An 18,379-nucleotide genomic window follows, 5' to 3' on the forward strand; every position below is an offset into this window, starting at 1 on the left:
TTGATTGAATGTGAAATTGAATCGAATTGAAATTCATTGAAATGTATTATTTAACATTAGTAACAATAACCGTATTTGTTGCAGTTTCTAAGTATATTTAATTAATCTGTCCATTTTTAAATGTTAAAGCTTCTTAAACTCTTTCAGACAAGGCTTTGTCAAGTCAACATTCAAAGTTGATCTTGACAAACATTGCTTTTTTTTTTTAAATTACAAACAACAGTTATACGAATTTCTTTGATTTTCAAGTTCTTCTTCCTGTCCAAATTCGGTAATTCAATTAGATGAAATAATTCTCAATGTATTTCTGATCCTGCTGCTAAATGTAGATGTAACAAAACAATTTTGTAATGGTGAAAATGAATTAATCTTCTCTATTAAGTGTGGAGTGCAGCTTATTGTACTTAATGTAGTGAGCATGATGGAGATGAAGAGGAAAACAACTCCTGGACTGCTTTAAAACACATCTGTTTACTTTTCCTCCCTAATAGTGATTACTTCTGGTACTGAGTGTGTGTGTTTGCATATGTGTGTGTGTGCATCTGTGGTGCTATCAGATACAGCTCGTGCTCAGCGAGGCCAAAGGCAGTGGGTGGGGACAAGTGTCTGATGGACAGATAGCCCAGTGCAAACAGCTGGCTGATAATTCACTGATATGCCATTTCATGTGCCACTGTTTAGATTTGTTTACCATCTTTCCTGTTTCTAACCGTCCCCTCCCAATATGCTTACAAAGACCCCACTTCGAAGACTGTCCTCTTTGAGCAGTAATGGACTTCCTCTAGCAATGGGTGAGCATTTTGAAGTACGATTGTGGAACTACAGAAGGGAGGTGAAAGGTAAAAAAAAAAAACACTCTTTACAAATTTAAACACTTGCGTCAGAGGTTAATTGCCTCTAAATGTCAGTAATTAGTCTAATGAAGACCTACGTTTGGTTCAGTGCTGGTGTGCATGTGTGCCAGGATTTAGATGGGCATCTTTAAAGTGGCAGCGGGCCGAGTGAGTGAAGGGGCGAGATGACCCCTTTGTCCTTTTGTGCTATGATAAATGACCGTCTCCTCCTCTGTGCATTCTGTCAGTTTCGGCGCAGTTGAGTCGATACCTTCACCTTGACAAGGAAACTTTGTGATTTATCAGGGCCGCCGGCCAATCAACAGGCCGGGAGCTTGGAGCCCTTGGAGAGCCCGAGAGCACGCTGTGGTCAAGTCTCAGGGAGCCGAAAGGGACGACGTTGTCACCGGTGTGACAGACAAATGAGTCTTGTTAGAAGTGCCTAAAAAAGCGAGGAGGGGTCTTGATATGGAGAGAAAAAAAGTGAGAAATATAAAGCAAAAAAAAAAAAAACGCTTGACTCGTACTAATAACAGAAAGAGTCTAGAGCGGTCACGGCGGGTTAAAAGACGGATAACCCTGTCATGCCGCAGGTTTGGAAATTAGCAAATAATGTTCCAGAGCCCTGATAAATGTCTGACGGGCCTCCATGGCAAATCATTTTTTAACATTTTGATGCATGTCTACAATCCCATCGGAGGAAAGGAAAAGTTTACTGGCCCTCGAATGTGCCGTGACAAATGAAGGCCGGTAAGTGCACGATTTCTGTATGAAGTATAGTTCATTTTCGCCAATTCTGGTAAATGGGTGTCACTGATTAGGACAAATAGTCTGGAAGGGTGACAGCTCCTGCCGTATGTCTCTATTCCTCCCTCTCTCTCTCTCTCTCTCTCTCTCTCTCCCCCAGCCTCTAGTGGAGCGTTAAGGCCGTGGTCACCAGTGACCATGCCTAAATATAAAGCAATAGCTTTGATGCAATTAGAGTCCGATGTTGAGCTTTATTTATGGCTGGTGTCATTGTTCGGAATCGTTTGTAAAAGCGCTCAGGAGGCCTGCCTCTGTTAAAGTGTCTATTAGAGCCAGAGCGCTCACATACATATATATCTTAATTTATATCTCTCACTTTCCCCTTGTTAGGAACCAAAGGAGATCATTGCTGCCTCCAAATTTGGGTCATAGAGGCGGACAGAAAGTATACTCTGTCATTCCAATTTAGTTGATAGGGATGTTCCAGCTTATTTTTAAGGTACTTTTGAGACCAAAAAAAAAAGCCAATTCTGACAGCAGCTTAAGGCAAATTTCCATATCGATTTGCATTGTTTATAAAAAAAAAAAAAGATATAAAAAGTTGTATATTTATTTTATTGTGTGCTTAATATTATATACATATATTCCTGTTTCAATAGAAAATATATCAACAAGAAAGAAAAAAATGCACTCATCAAGCCATCTCATGAGGAATTTCAAGTGAACATCTGGATAGCGTTTTTAAAATAGCCAGATCAGCTAAAGAGAGCATTTGCGAGTTGAGAGCTATTGGCAAAGGGACAAGCACAGCCATCCTGCTTTGATTCCTCACCCCCTCCTTCTGACAAGCTGTTCCATGCCAGACCTGATCAATGGATAACCAATACAGGTATCAGATGGTGCAGCGGTGGCCTTGTGTTAACAAAAGACACGATCGTACAAACATGCAAGGTTAAAGCTAAAAAAATAACAACACACAGATCTTTGAAGGATACAAAGGGATGCAGACTCAATAAACCACTGCAGTGTTTCCTTTTAAATGAAGACACTAACAGCCTGGAGCTGTAAATAGGCCTAACACACACAGAGATACATGCAGTAGATCCGAGTGTTAATGGATGGCCATTGAACAACACATTGTTTTAGGCCCAGTTCTGGCAGCTCATAAACTACATAGACCCTCTGTTTGCATAAGCTTACAGGATGCCGACATCCCATCACAGGCCCTCTTTAATGTCCCCAGGTCTTGGTGGATCTCTGCGGCGTTTAATTTCACTGCTGTTTAGCTGTGTCAGAGCGAGAGGTGTTGGCGAGTACCGGAGGACATTAGGAGCCGCTTTCAGAGTCTGAGCAGAGTAATTTGTTTAAAGAGCATTGACCTCTGAGACAGGCGGCTTTTGTTGGCCGTGATGGAGGAGAATTATCGACTCTTAAAGTAGCACAGCACTCTGACAGGAGATTGCTGCCACATCTGACCGATCACGAAGGACCTTTTACAACACCTTCAGCACTGACACTATTGCAGGGCGATATACTGTATATATACAATATGGCATAATGGAAATCAGTGGATTATTTATATTTATGAAGATTTAAATTAAAGACTGTCTTAAACTTTTTTTAGTAAAATACTTAATTGTTGTAAAAATTCTATCAATAAAAAAATCCTTCTAAAATAATGAATATACACACATAGGTGTGATATGCACATATTTTGTGAAATTTCCGCACTCAACGCATAATTATTTTTTAAGTTGCTATTAATATATATAACTTTGTAACTATACATTTTTTAAAAATCAATTTCAGGCACAGCAAATGGTGAAATCACACCATACATCACTCAACAGATGGTTGCTCTAAGCTAGTAATGATAAAGCCCATATCTGAATTTAATACGCCCCTGCAAAAGGAGGCCACAGCACTGTATTTAATTGGCCATGATGTATCAGATGAGAGCGAGGGTGTGACTGACTCAGAAACAAGAGGGTGGTCAGCATGAAATGTTGTAACGCCCAACAAAAACTCTGTTTGCACCTTTTTTTCTTAATGACTTCATAAAATTTCAGGCCTTTACACAATTTAGCAAATACCCACAGAGAGAGAGAGAGAGAGAGAGAGAGAGATTTGACTAGTGAATGATTTTAGCATTTCCATTTCAAAGCATCTGTTTATGAACTAATTACAGGCATAAACTTTAGCAATTTGTTTCAGTCGATAGCACTTACAAGTGTTATAATTGTTCAAGAAGTGAAAATAGGGGAAGAGAAGAAAAACTATACTGAAATATAGAAGGAACTAAAAGAAAATAATCATAATTACAACAACTGTTTTTGATATGGTTCCATGTTTAAGAACAGTCATTAATGAATATGCTCTGAAGGGGAATTTAACTGATTTAAAAAATGTCATCCAGTTAAATAAAGCCTTATAACAGCATGAACTGAATGTGTGTGCGCGTGTGTGTGTGTGTGTGTGTGTGTTCTGATTTGTCATTTGTGACCTCAGCGAGGGAGGTGAGGCATTATGGGGATTGGAGTTCAGAAGATGAGAGGGACGGGGCGTGTAGTCGGTGACTTCCCTTTTTTAATTGAGGGGATAATTAAGTAAGTCCTCAAAATCTCCGCCAGTAATTATATCTCCTCACTGATGAGCAGGAACAAGGATCAGTGAGGGAAAACAAACAACAAACATCTCATGAAGACAGGGGACTGTGGGGGTGACAGACGCTGGATTGTCTTCTATAATAGCCTCCAGTAAATTTTGAGTATAGGTAATATAATTATACAGTATAAACATTTATATATACTGTATAGATAAACTATATTTACAGTACTTAATAAACTGTTACACATAAATAGACAGAGAGACAGACAAATGGAGAGATAGACAGACAGTCTATGCATGTTTTGTTATTGACTGACTGGGCAGCAAAACAGCTGTTTTGGTGTTGGACACAGCCCAAGTTTTACTAGGGTCAGAAACTATGGTTACCATGGTCAGATTTTGTTAGGGTTGATAACACACATTTTTTTTTTCAAAACAATATAATGTGTGCTGAATTTGACACAGACTCCCTATTTTGTGCTTATTAGCATTAGCGCATGTTTGGTCCCTGAGTCTCTGTGGCTTTAACGATGGCAGACATTAATGTCTGAGCAGGTCTGGTATTAGCTGGCCCCGTGTTCTCGGGTTTCATTATCGCAGGGGCTCATTGGCCTCTGCCCTGCCCCTGCTGAGAGGGTTAAATGTGGGAGGGAGAATCGGCCCACAGCCTCTGTGGGACTGAGATGGGGAACAGCTGCCTGGGGGGACCGGGGCCCCTTCCTCACCTCCCTTCTCTTTCTGTCATTTTCTCTCTCTCCCTCTCTCTCTCGGCCTTGACATTCCTAAGTGTGAGAGTAATTCCTGATGATTATCTCATTGTCCTACTCAATTTGGGATCAGACACACTGCTTCCAGGTCAAACACGGTGTGACTGTGTAACCTCCAGTATCAGCTGTATCAAGGGAGAGATTACACTCATCTAAGACCACATAAAAACACAAGCGGGCCCAAAATCCACACAAAGCACAACCTTGTGAGCTGGTCACACACAGGGACGCACACATGAGCAACCTGGGCGACAAGAAACACTAGTGTTTTTGTGCAAAGTAAAGTACGTGGTGCAGGAGAAAGGGGTCTGAGATGTGTTGTCGGGGTTTGAAATTAACTGGAGTTGGCAGCTGCCCCCAACTCCATTGCCTTGCCTTAGATGGAGGAGATATTGGGTTACAGAGGCATGCATCCCACACCGGATGGGGTTCAGCACTTAACGATAGAGCCAAAGATGTGAGAAAATCAACTGAAACTCACCTGTATACACAAATCGTCCTGGTGCACCTTTGCAGAACTGCTTGGATTTGTAGGACAAGGTGACCTCTACGACACCCGGAATGTGTCTTGGAGGGGTCTGCACTCGGATGGCATGAGGCGTAATGAGCTAAGGGAGACAATGAGTAAAGTTGGTTAGGACCATGCAAACTGCACCAATTGCTGCATTGACAACTGACATCCAATAAAAACATTTAACCAATGAGCACCCTTGCTTCTCTAATTGTAAAAACCCTTTAAAACCCTTTAATAAAAGTTGTTTAGGGTTTTTGCTTACACAGAGCTCGGAAATAGGGCAATACCAGACAGTGGGCAAACTAGGCAACCCTACCAATTATTGCACATATTCAAATGCCTGAGAGGTACATTAACCTGTCAAGGAGAAGCCATTCAAAACCAAACTACATACTTTCTTCATTTTTCTTTTCCTCGCTTTAGACTTAACATCAGAAAACAGACCTTGGGTAACACTAAGCCAAGAAAAGTCCAAGGGGCAGGAGTCCTGCTAAAATCACCTCCATATGTCTTTCCTTCACTGTTTTCCTTGCTTTCCCTGGCTTGTTTTCCCCCCTCTGAGATATTTCACCCCTAATTGTTCAATTGTTTTGAAAGACCTCATGGTTCGGCAAGGAACGCGGCGGAGGCCTCTGTGGACTTATTGTGGGGCTGTTTAGCATGCAGTTTGTTTATCTAACTCCTTATCTGCTCTTGTGATTAAACTAGGAAAAGAAAATAATAAAATAAAATTGAATAAACAAACGTTGATTGGCTCGTTGCGGCTCCAACCGGCAAATATATGCCAGACAGTTTTATCAACTCATAAAGGAACATACTAACCTGAAGTCATTATTAGCTCCGAACTAATTACAACACAGCTTCGGCATCCCTTTAGTTCACTCTTATTTATATGTTTATGTGGCGTGAAATGAACAAAAAATAAATGTAAAGAGACAATAAACGGACGCCAGCGTAATTGCATTAAACCAGTAGAAGCAGGGCTTCATAAACTGTGTATAATCACAGTTTTCACGTAATCACTTTTTATAGAATCTAATGAAGTTCATTAGAAGGCTGTTACAGAAACAAATGGCTGGGCAAATATCTCATGCACAATAAAATGGTTTTATGTAAAAGTCTTACCTCACTCCATACTAGCATGGTGCCAAACACGACTTGCAGTCCATCGAAAAAGTTATCGCCAATGATGATGACCGTGGCTCCTCCAGTGGTCCAGCCTTCACTGGGACTAATGGCCTTTATGCACGGGGTAGCTGCTTATAACAGAAAGAAAAAGCACAACTCTCAGGATCCCTCTATTGTATGGACACACGCTAGCCACATGCAGATCATTCTCACGCTGAGGATAACCTAAAGTAAACAAAGCATGAATGATTTGGGCCACGTAATCACAAAAGGCCTGCTTTGTACATCAACCTTCTGTGTAGAAATCAGCCATTAAACTGTTCGCAAACACAATGAGAGGGAAGAGAAAACATCGACTGATGCGCCTAGCGCCCATCTAGCAGAAAAACTGCCGTACGGATACGTTAAACCAAATACGGCCATTACTGATGATAAAGCACAGTGCACGCTAGGACCGTCGATTTATCTGTCTGGCTTCCACAGATCTGAGATCAGTCAATCAAGTTGTGAAAGGTTGTGAAGCAAAGCACGGGCAGAGGGTGCAAAAACGGCGGGTTTCGATTTTTCATGAATCCGCTAATTGGGTCGAGCCTTTTCATCTGCAAACTTCGCCTTTGGTTTTTAAAAACTTCCAACCCTTTATTTCCCTGGATCTCTTATCTTTTGGTAATGAGTACTTTGTGGGGTCCTTAAAATCAGATTTTAGAGAAGATGAGATGGGATTTGCAGGTTTAGGATTGAAATTGTCAAGCTATTATGATAATGCTGACGTACATGTGTTCTTAAATGAGAAAATGAGGCCGTGACCTTGACCCCGCATTTGTCGTGAAGTTAGCCAATGGCTTATTAGCATACATTATCGTACTGCCCCCCTCCACCTCTGCAGAGCTGAGAGGTGCTATCACAGTTGTAAGCGGTCGGAGGCCCAGGGCGACTCGACCCCCCGTTAACATCTTAGTGCTGCCTGCTTTGATCAGCTTTTCCACTTCACTCTGTTGACTCTGTTCCACCACCCCCTCCAAAGCACCTTTTGAATACGAACTCCTGTGCAATGAGAGCGCGGATACAACAACACGCCTCTAATACTGTCCATGAATTCAACCGCAACAGTAGCCCTTCACCTTGAGCTGTTTTCATTTTATTTTACAGCTTTGCCTGCCCACTCCCTTCATTTATTTTCCAGGGGAAAAAAAACAATGGCATTGTGCTTTTAGATTTTAAAGTCTCAGGGAGGTTATTAATAATGCACCGAAGATGGCTGGCCTCTTTGGAAGCCCTCTCAGCTTTGAGTCTCTCCCCTCCATTAAAAGGGTCTGACATCATTTTCATCAGCCCACAGACTCTGACATCATTTTATCACCAAAAATATTCAATAAGCCACTTATGACAATACTAATGCTGCTCTCACAGTTTTTTTCTTTTTTCTTTAATAATTATAAACCCATGTATTATGTATAATAAATACTTACAATTTATATAAATTATATATTATAGTTTTAGAAATAAAAGTATATATTTTAAATTCATATTCATTGAATATGATATTGATATATGTTGATTAATACATTTAAGAAATTATTTAAAATGGGATGTTCTATTATTGAGAAATATTAAAATCATATCATAAATCATAAAATATCACTATATAATTTTTTTAAAATTATTATTATTATTATTATTTTTTTTTTTTAAGTAGACCCCAAGGTCTATATGATAGTCTAGTCACTATATATATGCCTTGGGGTCCAAAACTATGAGAATTGTTTGCCTGTTTAAAGCTTATTTACGCCTTTCTGGGACATATTACATGCCCAAATTTAATACTTAAGGTTAAGGGTTGTTCATTTACTTCATAATTTCCACTAATAACACAGTAAATTATATATTTATGACCGTTACATGAGATAAACCTGCAGGGTTAAGCCCTTATGTGTGCATGCCATTCTCTTCCCTGCCTCTCTGCAGTTCTGGCGGCCCTAGTTAATCAACATTAGGTATTGTTGTGTAGAACAGCCCAGACAAGGCAGCTCTCTTTGTTTGCCTTAATGTTGGACTAGTGGAGGTTATATTTACTCATTCCTCTCAGCTCCCAGAGCACCAGAAGCCATGAGCTTGATCACACACACACACACACACACACACACACACACACTGGGAGCTTGCCTTTAACTAGAGCTCTTGACTTCATGCTAATAAGTTCATACAAATTTTCATTTCTGAGGCTTGGGAATGACATTTGCTTTTCTTAATTGCAGGCAGAGCGTTTGAAAGAGGATGAAGTCTCTAAAGACAGACACGACTCCTCACAGGGACTGACCTTCATCAGCGCAACCAATTATAGCAAATCATTCACCAAAAATTACAGTAAACAAATTTACTTTGTGTAGGTGAGTAGAAGGAAGGGAGTCACGTGAGCATGACTGCGCGTGTGTGTGATGTGAGAACGGGTCGACGAGAGGGACAGTCTGGCAGCTGTGGCCTGAGATCACCACGCATTGCCTCGGAATTCGAAACGCTCCCCCCCCCCCCATCCTAGAGAAAGGGCTGCCAGACCTCTCGCCCCTCCGCCGCAGAGCATTTGCATACATTCTGCGTGAATATAGAGAGGGAACATGTGTTGAATGGGAAGCATAAAGGAGTGAATTACACAGCCTGTGTTCATCAGCTAATGATATACGTGCGAAATGCACTCAAGCGGATGATGGAAACTGGAGAAAGCAGACATGGTCTATGGCAGCCCGGAGAAGCCAAGTTCAACACTCCACTAGGAAGTGACAAGCAGGAACATGTTTTAACGAGGGAGAACAGTTTAGCAGGGGGTGTAGTTTGGTCTATTTCAGCATAAACCATTACATAGACTATCCCAAAATATATTTATGATTTTTTTTAATTAGAACAAATATAAAATTATATAATATAATATAATGATTTTAAAATATTATTACAAATATTATGTAACTGAAATTATCTAAATATTTAATAAATAATTATAAATAAATTATACATTTATTAAAATTATAAATAAATAATTAAAAAAAATATATATATATAATGTATAAATGCTTTGAAGAATTTTGTGGTAGTTCTTTACTATCAGAGAAATCACTGGCTTTGTTTTGTCGAGCTTCCTCTGGCTGAAGTGGACAGTCAACCAGCAAGAGTGTTTCAGTGTGTTTGTGTGTGTGTGTTTTCCCGTGTGTATTGTTTACAGAACACCACGGCGTATTGGTGTGAAGCTTTAATCAGACTTGAGTCATCTTCCATGGCAACATGGCGGCCGGCGTGTTTGTCACCTTCTTCGCTGCACTCCCCAATATCGAGGCACTCTAACAGGTCCCATCCTGCCCGCTGCAACCTTCCTTTGTTCCAGCGTGTAAAATGTCTTGTAATTGTGCAGGGGATGTCCAGATGGCAGGCTGATCCCGGCGCTGATGGGATTAGAGCTCTTACCTCACGTCGGCCCATCTGTCCTCTCTAACTGGCTACGGCCTCACAGACGCCGACCGCTCGTCTTTATTGCATAAACCTAACAACATTACCACCACTTGGTATGCAAATCAACCCAGAGCTGTAGGCCCAGACCGGAGGGGGTGCATGCACCGCAAGAGAGACTTTCTTTTGCTTGTACTAAACGTCTTCCTCCTCTTTTCTCTCTTGTGCATCGCTATATTCGCAGAACCAATTCTAAGTGGTTTCCAAATCTGGGAATATGTGCTTTTGGACAGGGGAGGGGGTTGTTGATTGTGTATGATGTGTCTGGCTATGCGCAGATGGGGCCGTTTTGGATGCGAGCGCGTGCGCACACGTTCCCACGTGTGAATTTGTACATATGTTTCTGCACGGCGTATCTAAATGGCGCTAATGCAAAAGAAACCCTCCTATAGTGTGCGCTCGACTCTTTCTCCTCCCCCAGGTTTCATTCTCCAGCTGTAAATAATGAAAGGGGCTCATGTGCTCGGAGTGCACGGTAACGGTGAGGGTCCGCTGGGCCATGCGAGAGGGAATTACTTTAAGTTGAAGATCAGAAGGCAGAGTAAATTCACTGTCCGGGAAAATTCGCCTGAATTAGATGATTCGATAAAAGTGAGAGGAAAGGAGAAACGGTTGGACCTCTCTGTGGCTGCTTTCGAGCTCTCTCGGCTTGAATTTATCACTTTCAAGAATGTGTTTCTAAACTAAAGCACCCTATATCTGTGGCGCAGGCCCTGACTTGACCATAAATATGGATGAATTTTTATTTTACGACTATATATCCTGTACATGTGTGCTAGGATCTCTTCTAGACCCGAATGGAAAGAGATGACAGGTTGAACCTTTCTTGAGTTTCCTTTTCAGCCGAATGATAAGTCTTAAATGTTCTCCCGAGTTTAAAGAAGTGATTAAACGGCAAGTTCGGCAACTGTCAGATGCTCGGAAACGCTTTCTTTCCGTTTAACGGGCCCCTGGTTGCCCTTAAAGGGCCAGATATTAGACAGGTAGCTGTAATATTCACTACAGCCCAAATTTGCCAGCAGGGGTGGGTAAAACAGCAGGAAACTAAGTGGTGAGAGCATACGTCTGTGAGGCTGGTGGGTGTTTAAGGAGAAGGTGAGCTTTTAAAACAGTCGGAAATTTAAAGGAGTTTGTCAGGAATATCGCCACCACTTGTTACAGTGCTGTCAGAATTCACCGCAAGAGGGAACGGATTCATCTAAATTTGACCGAGAATATTGTATGCAAGGACTAACGATAAAAAAGTTTTGATGAAAACGATAAAATCACAAATTATGAACGATCTAAAACACACCTATAAAACCTATAAAACCACTGAAATCCGAACTATACGATGGTTGTAAACACAGTAATCGCAGCTTAGAAAAAGATTTACTTTAAAAAGGGCTCTGCAAACCGGTCTTTAATGAAGGATAGCCTTGGCTATGTGTTTGGGTTGGGCCGTGTTTTTTCTTTCTTTCTCTCACTCGGTCTCACGGGACTCAGGCAGACGAGGGGAGAGGCCTCAACCTTCTTAATTACTCTCCTAATTAAAGGCGGTTGCTAAGGAAAACACACCTACTATCAAGCGACTACAGCAAAGAGACAAACAATACGTCAGCACACCAAACACTCGAGCGCTTAGGGCACAAACGTTCAATTACACTACTTCTGTACTGTTTCACCAAAGTTAATGCGAGTAGCCGGGATATAGAAAACAAATATTTTTTTTACTGTGTTTTTTGTCTCGACACGAGAAGGGATTTCATGCGATTTCTCTTGCATCATTAAATATTACTGGTGCTTTGGTTGATATGGTAATTACGGACAGAATTTAAAAAAAAAAAAAAAAAAAAATGTATTAAAAAGGCTTGGCCCAAAAACGTGGCCCAAAATCATTCATAATAATAGATAAAACTCAAAAAAATACTAATAATAAGGTAGCAACATCATCCGATCTAAACAAAATAAAATATTCAGTGGACAGAGAAAGCATGGATATTCTCTAAAAGATGAACTAGCCATGTTTCATCTAAAGCTTGACTACTATGTTTTGTGGAAGGAGGATGTGGATGACTAAAAAAAAAAAAAATGTGTGCTTAAAATGAGAAAAAGGGAAAAGGGAAAGGCAGGAAAAAAGAGAAAGTGAGAAAAGCTAAGCAAATAATAGTGTTATGGGAAATGTGCCTACCATTCTCCAGATAAGGAGTGGCCGTACCTTCTGAGGGGTCAAGGCGGCGGGCTCTTCTGCCGTGTTTTGAGTTGTTGTGGACGAACATGTTGTCTGACACGGCCAACACGTGACCATCCACATTAACCGTTGTCGATACAACGACCTGTGAAGAAAACGTAAAGATTGTTTGAAGACATGTTCCATGTCTGGGCGATGTGTGAAGAAGTTCATAGAGAAGTACTGCTTCACATTATTCCTAGGAAAAATTAAAAATTAACCATCCCCATCACCATCTAAATAAAATTGAATATATTAAATAGTATAAACTGAAAAAAAAAAAATCTATTAAATTAAATAAAATTTATGCATTTGGCAGACGCTTTTATCCAAAGCAACTTACAGTGCATTCAGGCTATCAATTTTTATCTATCATGTGTTCCCGGGGAATCGAACCCCCAACCTCGCGCTTGATAGCGCAACACTCTACCAGTTGAGCTACAGGAACACTCTAACACTCTATATATATATATATATATAATTTTTTTTTTTTTTTTTTTTTTTTTTTCAAGAGGCCTTTCTGAGTACTTAAAGGCCAGAGAAACAAGAAGTACACTTCTGAGGGGTTCTGCTGGGTCTTTATCAGAAATTGAGACTCTTCTTTTTTCAGCTCCCTCTTTGTTGTGGGTCTTATTTGCAAGAAAACGAACACAAAAAGTATTTTTTGGCCCGTGGTGTCGACTCAACATGAGAGGAGGTTTCAGTACAGTTAGTGGATGAGCCCGGCACCCCTCTGATCAGTAGGGTCCTTAGGACACAGACACACACGCGCCACACACACTGCGTCTGTGGCTTTGTTTGTTTGACTTCTATCCTCCGTACCAGCGAGGCTTAATTTTGAATGCTGACAACCGTGCGACCACTCCACACCTTTGAAACAATAACCGCAAACACATTTGCATCACTGGAGCTTGAACCCGTGCCCATTGTTTATTTTCCAAGACAAGCAGGAAAGAGCAAAACAAGGGAAAAGTTGCTCGCTTTTGCAGTCTTACTAGGTTTGGTGAAACTACTCCCCGCAGGCTTCACATTATTAAAACAATAAGTTATATCACTATAATCAGAAAAAAAAGAGTCTGTTTTCAAACCTTAAGCAACAAAAGATGACTTGCGTGGTTCAATACGCTTCGTGTAAGCTGGCACGGCGTCTGACTGCTAATGACCCAGCCTGAATTCAAACAGGCTACTGTTAGCTACGGCTCAAATCTGCTTAGAAACGTCCAAATAAACATGTTACTTCAGATAATCAGATTAATGCGTACGCATTTGACATGTTTGCACTTTTTCAAAAATGGAGTATACTAATTCTGGGTGTCAAACATGAAATCATATTCGCTTAATGAAGGTGAAAAATGTTTAACATTGTCTTATTCTGGTCCTCGGATGCAATAGGTCATCATATTTCTTTCTCCATGCATGAATCGACTCTATATAAAGCGCATTTAATTTCTCATTTGAAGAATATAATTAACCTTTGTGAGAAGGAGAGCTGCTTTTTTTCCTATTTAAAGGAGACACTTGGGCGGTTACATGAGTGCACGTGTTAGATAAAGGACGAGAGGCTTGTCTGAGAAGAACTAACCAAACCCTTGTCAATCAAAGAGAGGCCTCCATTTTGAAGCACTGTGGCTTTTTTTTCACAAAGGGCTACAATTAGTGTTTAATCTGCCACTTAAGGTGAACAGAAATAAGTGGAGAGTCTCTCATCTGCTCCATCATCCATTAGCAGCCACTCAAACGCAGCCTCCGGCCCACAGATCGCTAGCTCACCCCATTACATTGATCTATAGATTTATTGATTAGCTGTTTTATCTTATTAGTCACAGCTTGAGTAAGGGCTGTGATGGAGAAGGGTGGTAGACCTTCAAAAGAAAAACAGAATTTCAAAAGACCCCCCCCCCCCCCCCCAAACCAGTAGCAGATGAGGGGGTCTTCTTTGTTTTTGTTAATCTGTTTACTAAAGAGGGCTGCCCATACAGTTGCACTGAGAGAATGATGGTCGTTTAGCATCTGAATGAGGAGTGGTGTTGGAGGGGTGGTGTGCGATGTTGTGGGGGGTCCGAGGTGGAAGTGAAGCAGTTACAATCTGGAATATTCCCTCTGTCACGTTCACAGTAAAGAGTCACAATAAAGCCCATCTTGAGGCCTATTCACAACAAATAAGATCTCTTGGAAAAAAATGTGGATATTGACATTAATTACTTAGCATTGAACAAATGTAAAAACTGACCAAAAATCTGAACAGAAAATCAAAATAGTAAACAACATTAAAAAAAATTAATGATTATAAATAAAAATGTATTGTAAAGAAAAAATAATTGAAAATTGAAAATAGATAAACAACATATGCATTATTACTTTTAATCATCATTTTAAAAAATAATAATATTTGTAGTGTGAAGAAAAACTAACTGAAAATAAAAACAAAAACTGATGACGGTAACATTTTTCGAATCAGGTTAAGGAAGCCTTTTTTTTATTTTCTTTTTGCATTAAATATAATTGTGGATGTCTGTCCTGTCAAAAAGCCATGGTGTGAATAGGCCTCTAGATGTATCCTTTTTACAGGAAAAATAGAGGTATAGACAGGATGACAGGAAAAAAAAAGAGAAGGAAAATGGAATGGCAAATAGGGGAAGACAGAGACCCCAAAAACACGACCTTGCCATGAGATCATGGAGAATGGAACATGAGTGAAATTTATTCTGGACGTGGCATTTAGCTTAGCAGAGCAGAGTTTAAGGGTTAGCGCTGGAGGAGAGGTGTCTGTTAATGTACTCTGCTCACAGACTGACAGGCATCACGGCTTTGGGTCATTTGTCTCACAAGCTGCTTTTGGTTGGAATTGTCTTCTAATTATTATTTCAAAAAAGTGATTCTGTCATAAGCTCTCCTCACATGGTTGTTTAAATTATTTTGAGTGAAACCACCACTATGTATAGAAGGGGAATGTTTTGGATGTGAAGGGTGATGTTTCCTTGAAGGAAGTTTTTAGGATATGAGTACAGATTCCACAGGCAATGACTGATGGAGAAGAGAGAAGTCAGAGTGAGTAAATCAACAGAAACTGGTGTTATTTGATGATACACTGGCATTAGTATGGCTCTCCACACACACACACACCTCCACCAGGTGAAGTGTAAATAGGTTGAAAACCCAGACATGCTGCTACATCGAGAGAAAGAGAGCTCCAGTTGCTTTATTATGGGGAGGCACATCCACAGTGACGGATGTTTCTTTTACTCGCCGTGCAGACAGAAAGGACACTTCCTCTCACGCCGGCTCTGACCTACTGCTCTGGAAGCATGGATCAATATCACTGAAGACACTTGACGTCCCAAAGCATGAAAAATGAAAGTTGTGCAAACGGCTGCACCACTGTTGCCTGTTCAAAAATACATCTATATAACCACAAGTATATAAACACACATCCTCGCAGCACTGGGTTAAGCGGAGCAGTCACACACACACACACACACACACACATATAATGAAGTCCAAGGCCGCAGCCTTTCTGTGTGCTGGATCTAATAATGTATTCTGTGATTGGATGGAACCATCCATAAATGGATAAAAATGGATGGATAGATAGATAGATAGATAGATAGATAGATAGGGTTTATTTTATGTGTATAAGATATGGAATGTGCTTAAGCAGAATTGCAGAATCGAAGCATCTCTGGAGGAGACAGTTCTGGCCTTCGACCGGGTCCAGGCAGGCCGTTTAAATATATCCACCAAGCGATACACCACACAGCTACCCCAGCAAGCCTGTTTTTAACATTAGGATGTGTGTGTGTGTGTGTGTGTGGAGAGAAAAAGAAAACATTACCTGGAATCTGCGCATGTCCCTTGGGTTCCCTGCATTCTTCAGGCAGTTCTGATTACACTTGAGGAAGAATTTCAAAAAGAATCTGCAAGAGAAGACAAAGAAACGGAAAACTCCACGTTAGACAATCAATCCAGAGAAAACTGGCACGGAACAAATCAATAGCACAAAATACAACTGTAGACTTCATAGCAGAGCGAGTCCAGGACGTCCACGTGCAAAGGTGCGATCAAACCGACAGCTGGATTCACCTTGTTTCTAGATAATTCCCCTCAGAGTAATGATCATTAGTGTTTTGTTCCTCACCCTCCCACGACCTCCCTGTCTCTCTGTTTATCTGTTTTTCAGTCTGTCCGTGTGGCTGACGCATCCAAATCCCACAGTTCCCCACAGAACCCATCTGCCCGTCACTGACAGGAAGTCAGTTAATATTCCGCCCCCCTCTTTCCTCCCCGTTCTACCCTGTAATTAAGGCTTAACGTGCTCAATGGGGAGGTAAACCAGAACACCTGAGCCCTGCTCATCACAGACGAGGACTGAACGAACGGGGTAGGAGACCTAACGAGGTGAGAACGGGCTGCAAACTTACAGTCCTGTTAGAAAATTAGACACACCCCGCCAATGGGACAACAGCACCCGGTAATTATTGCGTAAATTACTAACTGCATAATCTGTTCGGAAAATGTCATGTGCGCGTGAGAGTCAGAGAAGGTCCCATCGGACAGGCCCTCACACACACGCACCTCAGGAACTAAAACCTGGTGTTTTTATGAGGTAAAGAGACACTTCAAGAGTCCTTCAAGTGAAGGAAGACTGATAAGAGGGCTTAGGGAAAAGGAAGTTGAACGCTCGTACAGCTGCTGCCACACTCCTCATATCAGAGGAAGTGGTTCGCTTAAGAGGAAGACCACTTGTAGAAAGAAATGGGAAGAATTGCTTTAGAAGTCACATGAGCCGTTTTGAGTTTTTGATATTTTTTTTTTAAAGCCATTTGTTTGCAGCTATAGAATGAGAAATGGATGGATTGATGGAACAATATAACTATAGACAGATATATGGATGAATGAAATGATAGAACTATAGACAGATGGATGGATGGAATTATAGAAATATAGATGGAAGGATGAAACTATAGTACTAAGGATGGATGGTTGGATGGATAGATATATAGATAGCTATCAAGGGTTTATTTTAATTTGTATTAAATTTGGAATGTGCTTAAGCAGAATTGCAGAATCGAAGCATCTCTGGAGGAGACAGTTTCTGTCGGACCAATTGGAAATCACCAATATGGTTGCAGAGTGAGCTGACGTTTCCTAAAAGGGACCTCGGTTCATCCCGAATTATCCAGCAAGTGGGAAATTTGTCTTTGTATATGGATGTCCATGTCCACCAATATTTACCTCAGCGTTTCAACCCTTGAGAGGCCGGATGTACGGCATAAAGGTCCCTCGTTCTCTCGCTTGCATTCACGCTACAGTGTCATGCATTGCAGATTGTGTTCAGTATTGAGTTAGCACATGTATTTCACTAGGTAAACAGTGTGTGTATGCAGGATGAAGTCTCTCATTCGGACTCTCCGATGGGACCGCGAGCCAAGCAATATATCACTGTGTGAAATGACATCTGCAACCCTGAACACCCTTCCACTTCCAATTCTCATTTATATACAGTCACCCTTTCCTCCCAACAGAGAGGGAATGTTTAGGATTGAGACAGATTGAGGAAAAGTAAGAGAAAGGCGAAGCAAGGGCCCCGAAGGTGGCCTTGGTAGTTTCAGACTTTTTTTAGTGACCGGCGTCAATAAAAAGTGAATTTCAGCATCGTTGGGGTGGGCGTAAAGAAAGATGGCAGTCATAACGGCCAGAGGAGACCAAAAACGAGTCTACCGTCATTAGAGCATTAGCTTTAATTGTGTACAGTGTGTGTATGGTAGTTGTTGGACAGGCCATTATCAGAATGAGTATTACGAGCTGTAATTCGTGGCCCCTGTTTTATTTCCCCATAGAGCTGTAATGTTTCACAGCAGGTATCGGAGTAAATCAAGCCTGAAATATAGCCTTTATTTACCTCTCTCACTCGCTATCTCTCTCTCTCTCACTTGTTTTGTTCTCACTCTATAGCTACAAAGAAATGGCTTCACACACATGTACACAGGTGGAAACACTTGTGCTAACTCAAAGATTATTGCAAAGCACCCATTCAGAGGTTTGAAAGTGAGATGGACCGCATCAATTTCAATAGATACAGCAA

At 41.0% G+C, this 18,379-nt stretch overlaps 1 protein-coding gene across 14 annotated transcripts in view; it reads right to left on the reverse strand.

Moving 5' to 3' along the window:
- The window catches only part of LOC113093414 (transcription factor COE3-like), a 92,655-nt gene that overhangs the window by 18,112 nt on the left and 56,164 nt on the right, over window positions 1-18,379 (reverse strand). For 6 of the 14 annotated variants that reach the window (XM_026259203.1, XM_026259215.1, XM_026259212.1 and 3 more), the window contains exons 7-10: window positions 16,130-16,211; window positions 12,259-12,403; window positions 6,594-6,727; window positions 5,436-5,562 (exon numbers count right to left, since the gene is read on the reverse strand). In XM_026259203.1, coding sequence (XP_026114988.1) covers window positions 5,436-5,562; window positions 6,594-6,727; window positions 12,259-12,403; window positions 16,130-16,211 — 488 coding nt within the window. The remainder of the gene's footprint in view (window positions 1-5,435; window positions 5,563-6,593; window positions 6,728-12,258; window positions 12,404-16,129; window positions 16,212-18,379) is intronic. The other 8 variants (XM_026259216.1, XM_026259210.1, XM_026259208.1 and 5 more) reach the window with 3 other exon arrangements.

Source organism: Carassius auratus, unplaced genomic scaffold (assembly GCF_003368295.1).
Source record: "Carassius auratus strain Wakin unplaced genomic scaffold, ASM336829v1 scaf_tig00215029, whole genome shotgun sequence".
Lineage (NCBI taxonomy): Eukaryota > Metazoa > Chordata > Actinopteri > Cypriniformes > Cyprinidae > Carassius > Carassius auratus.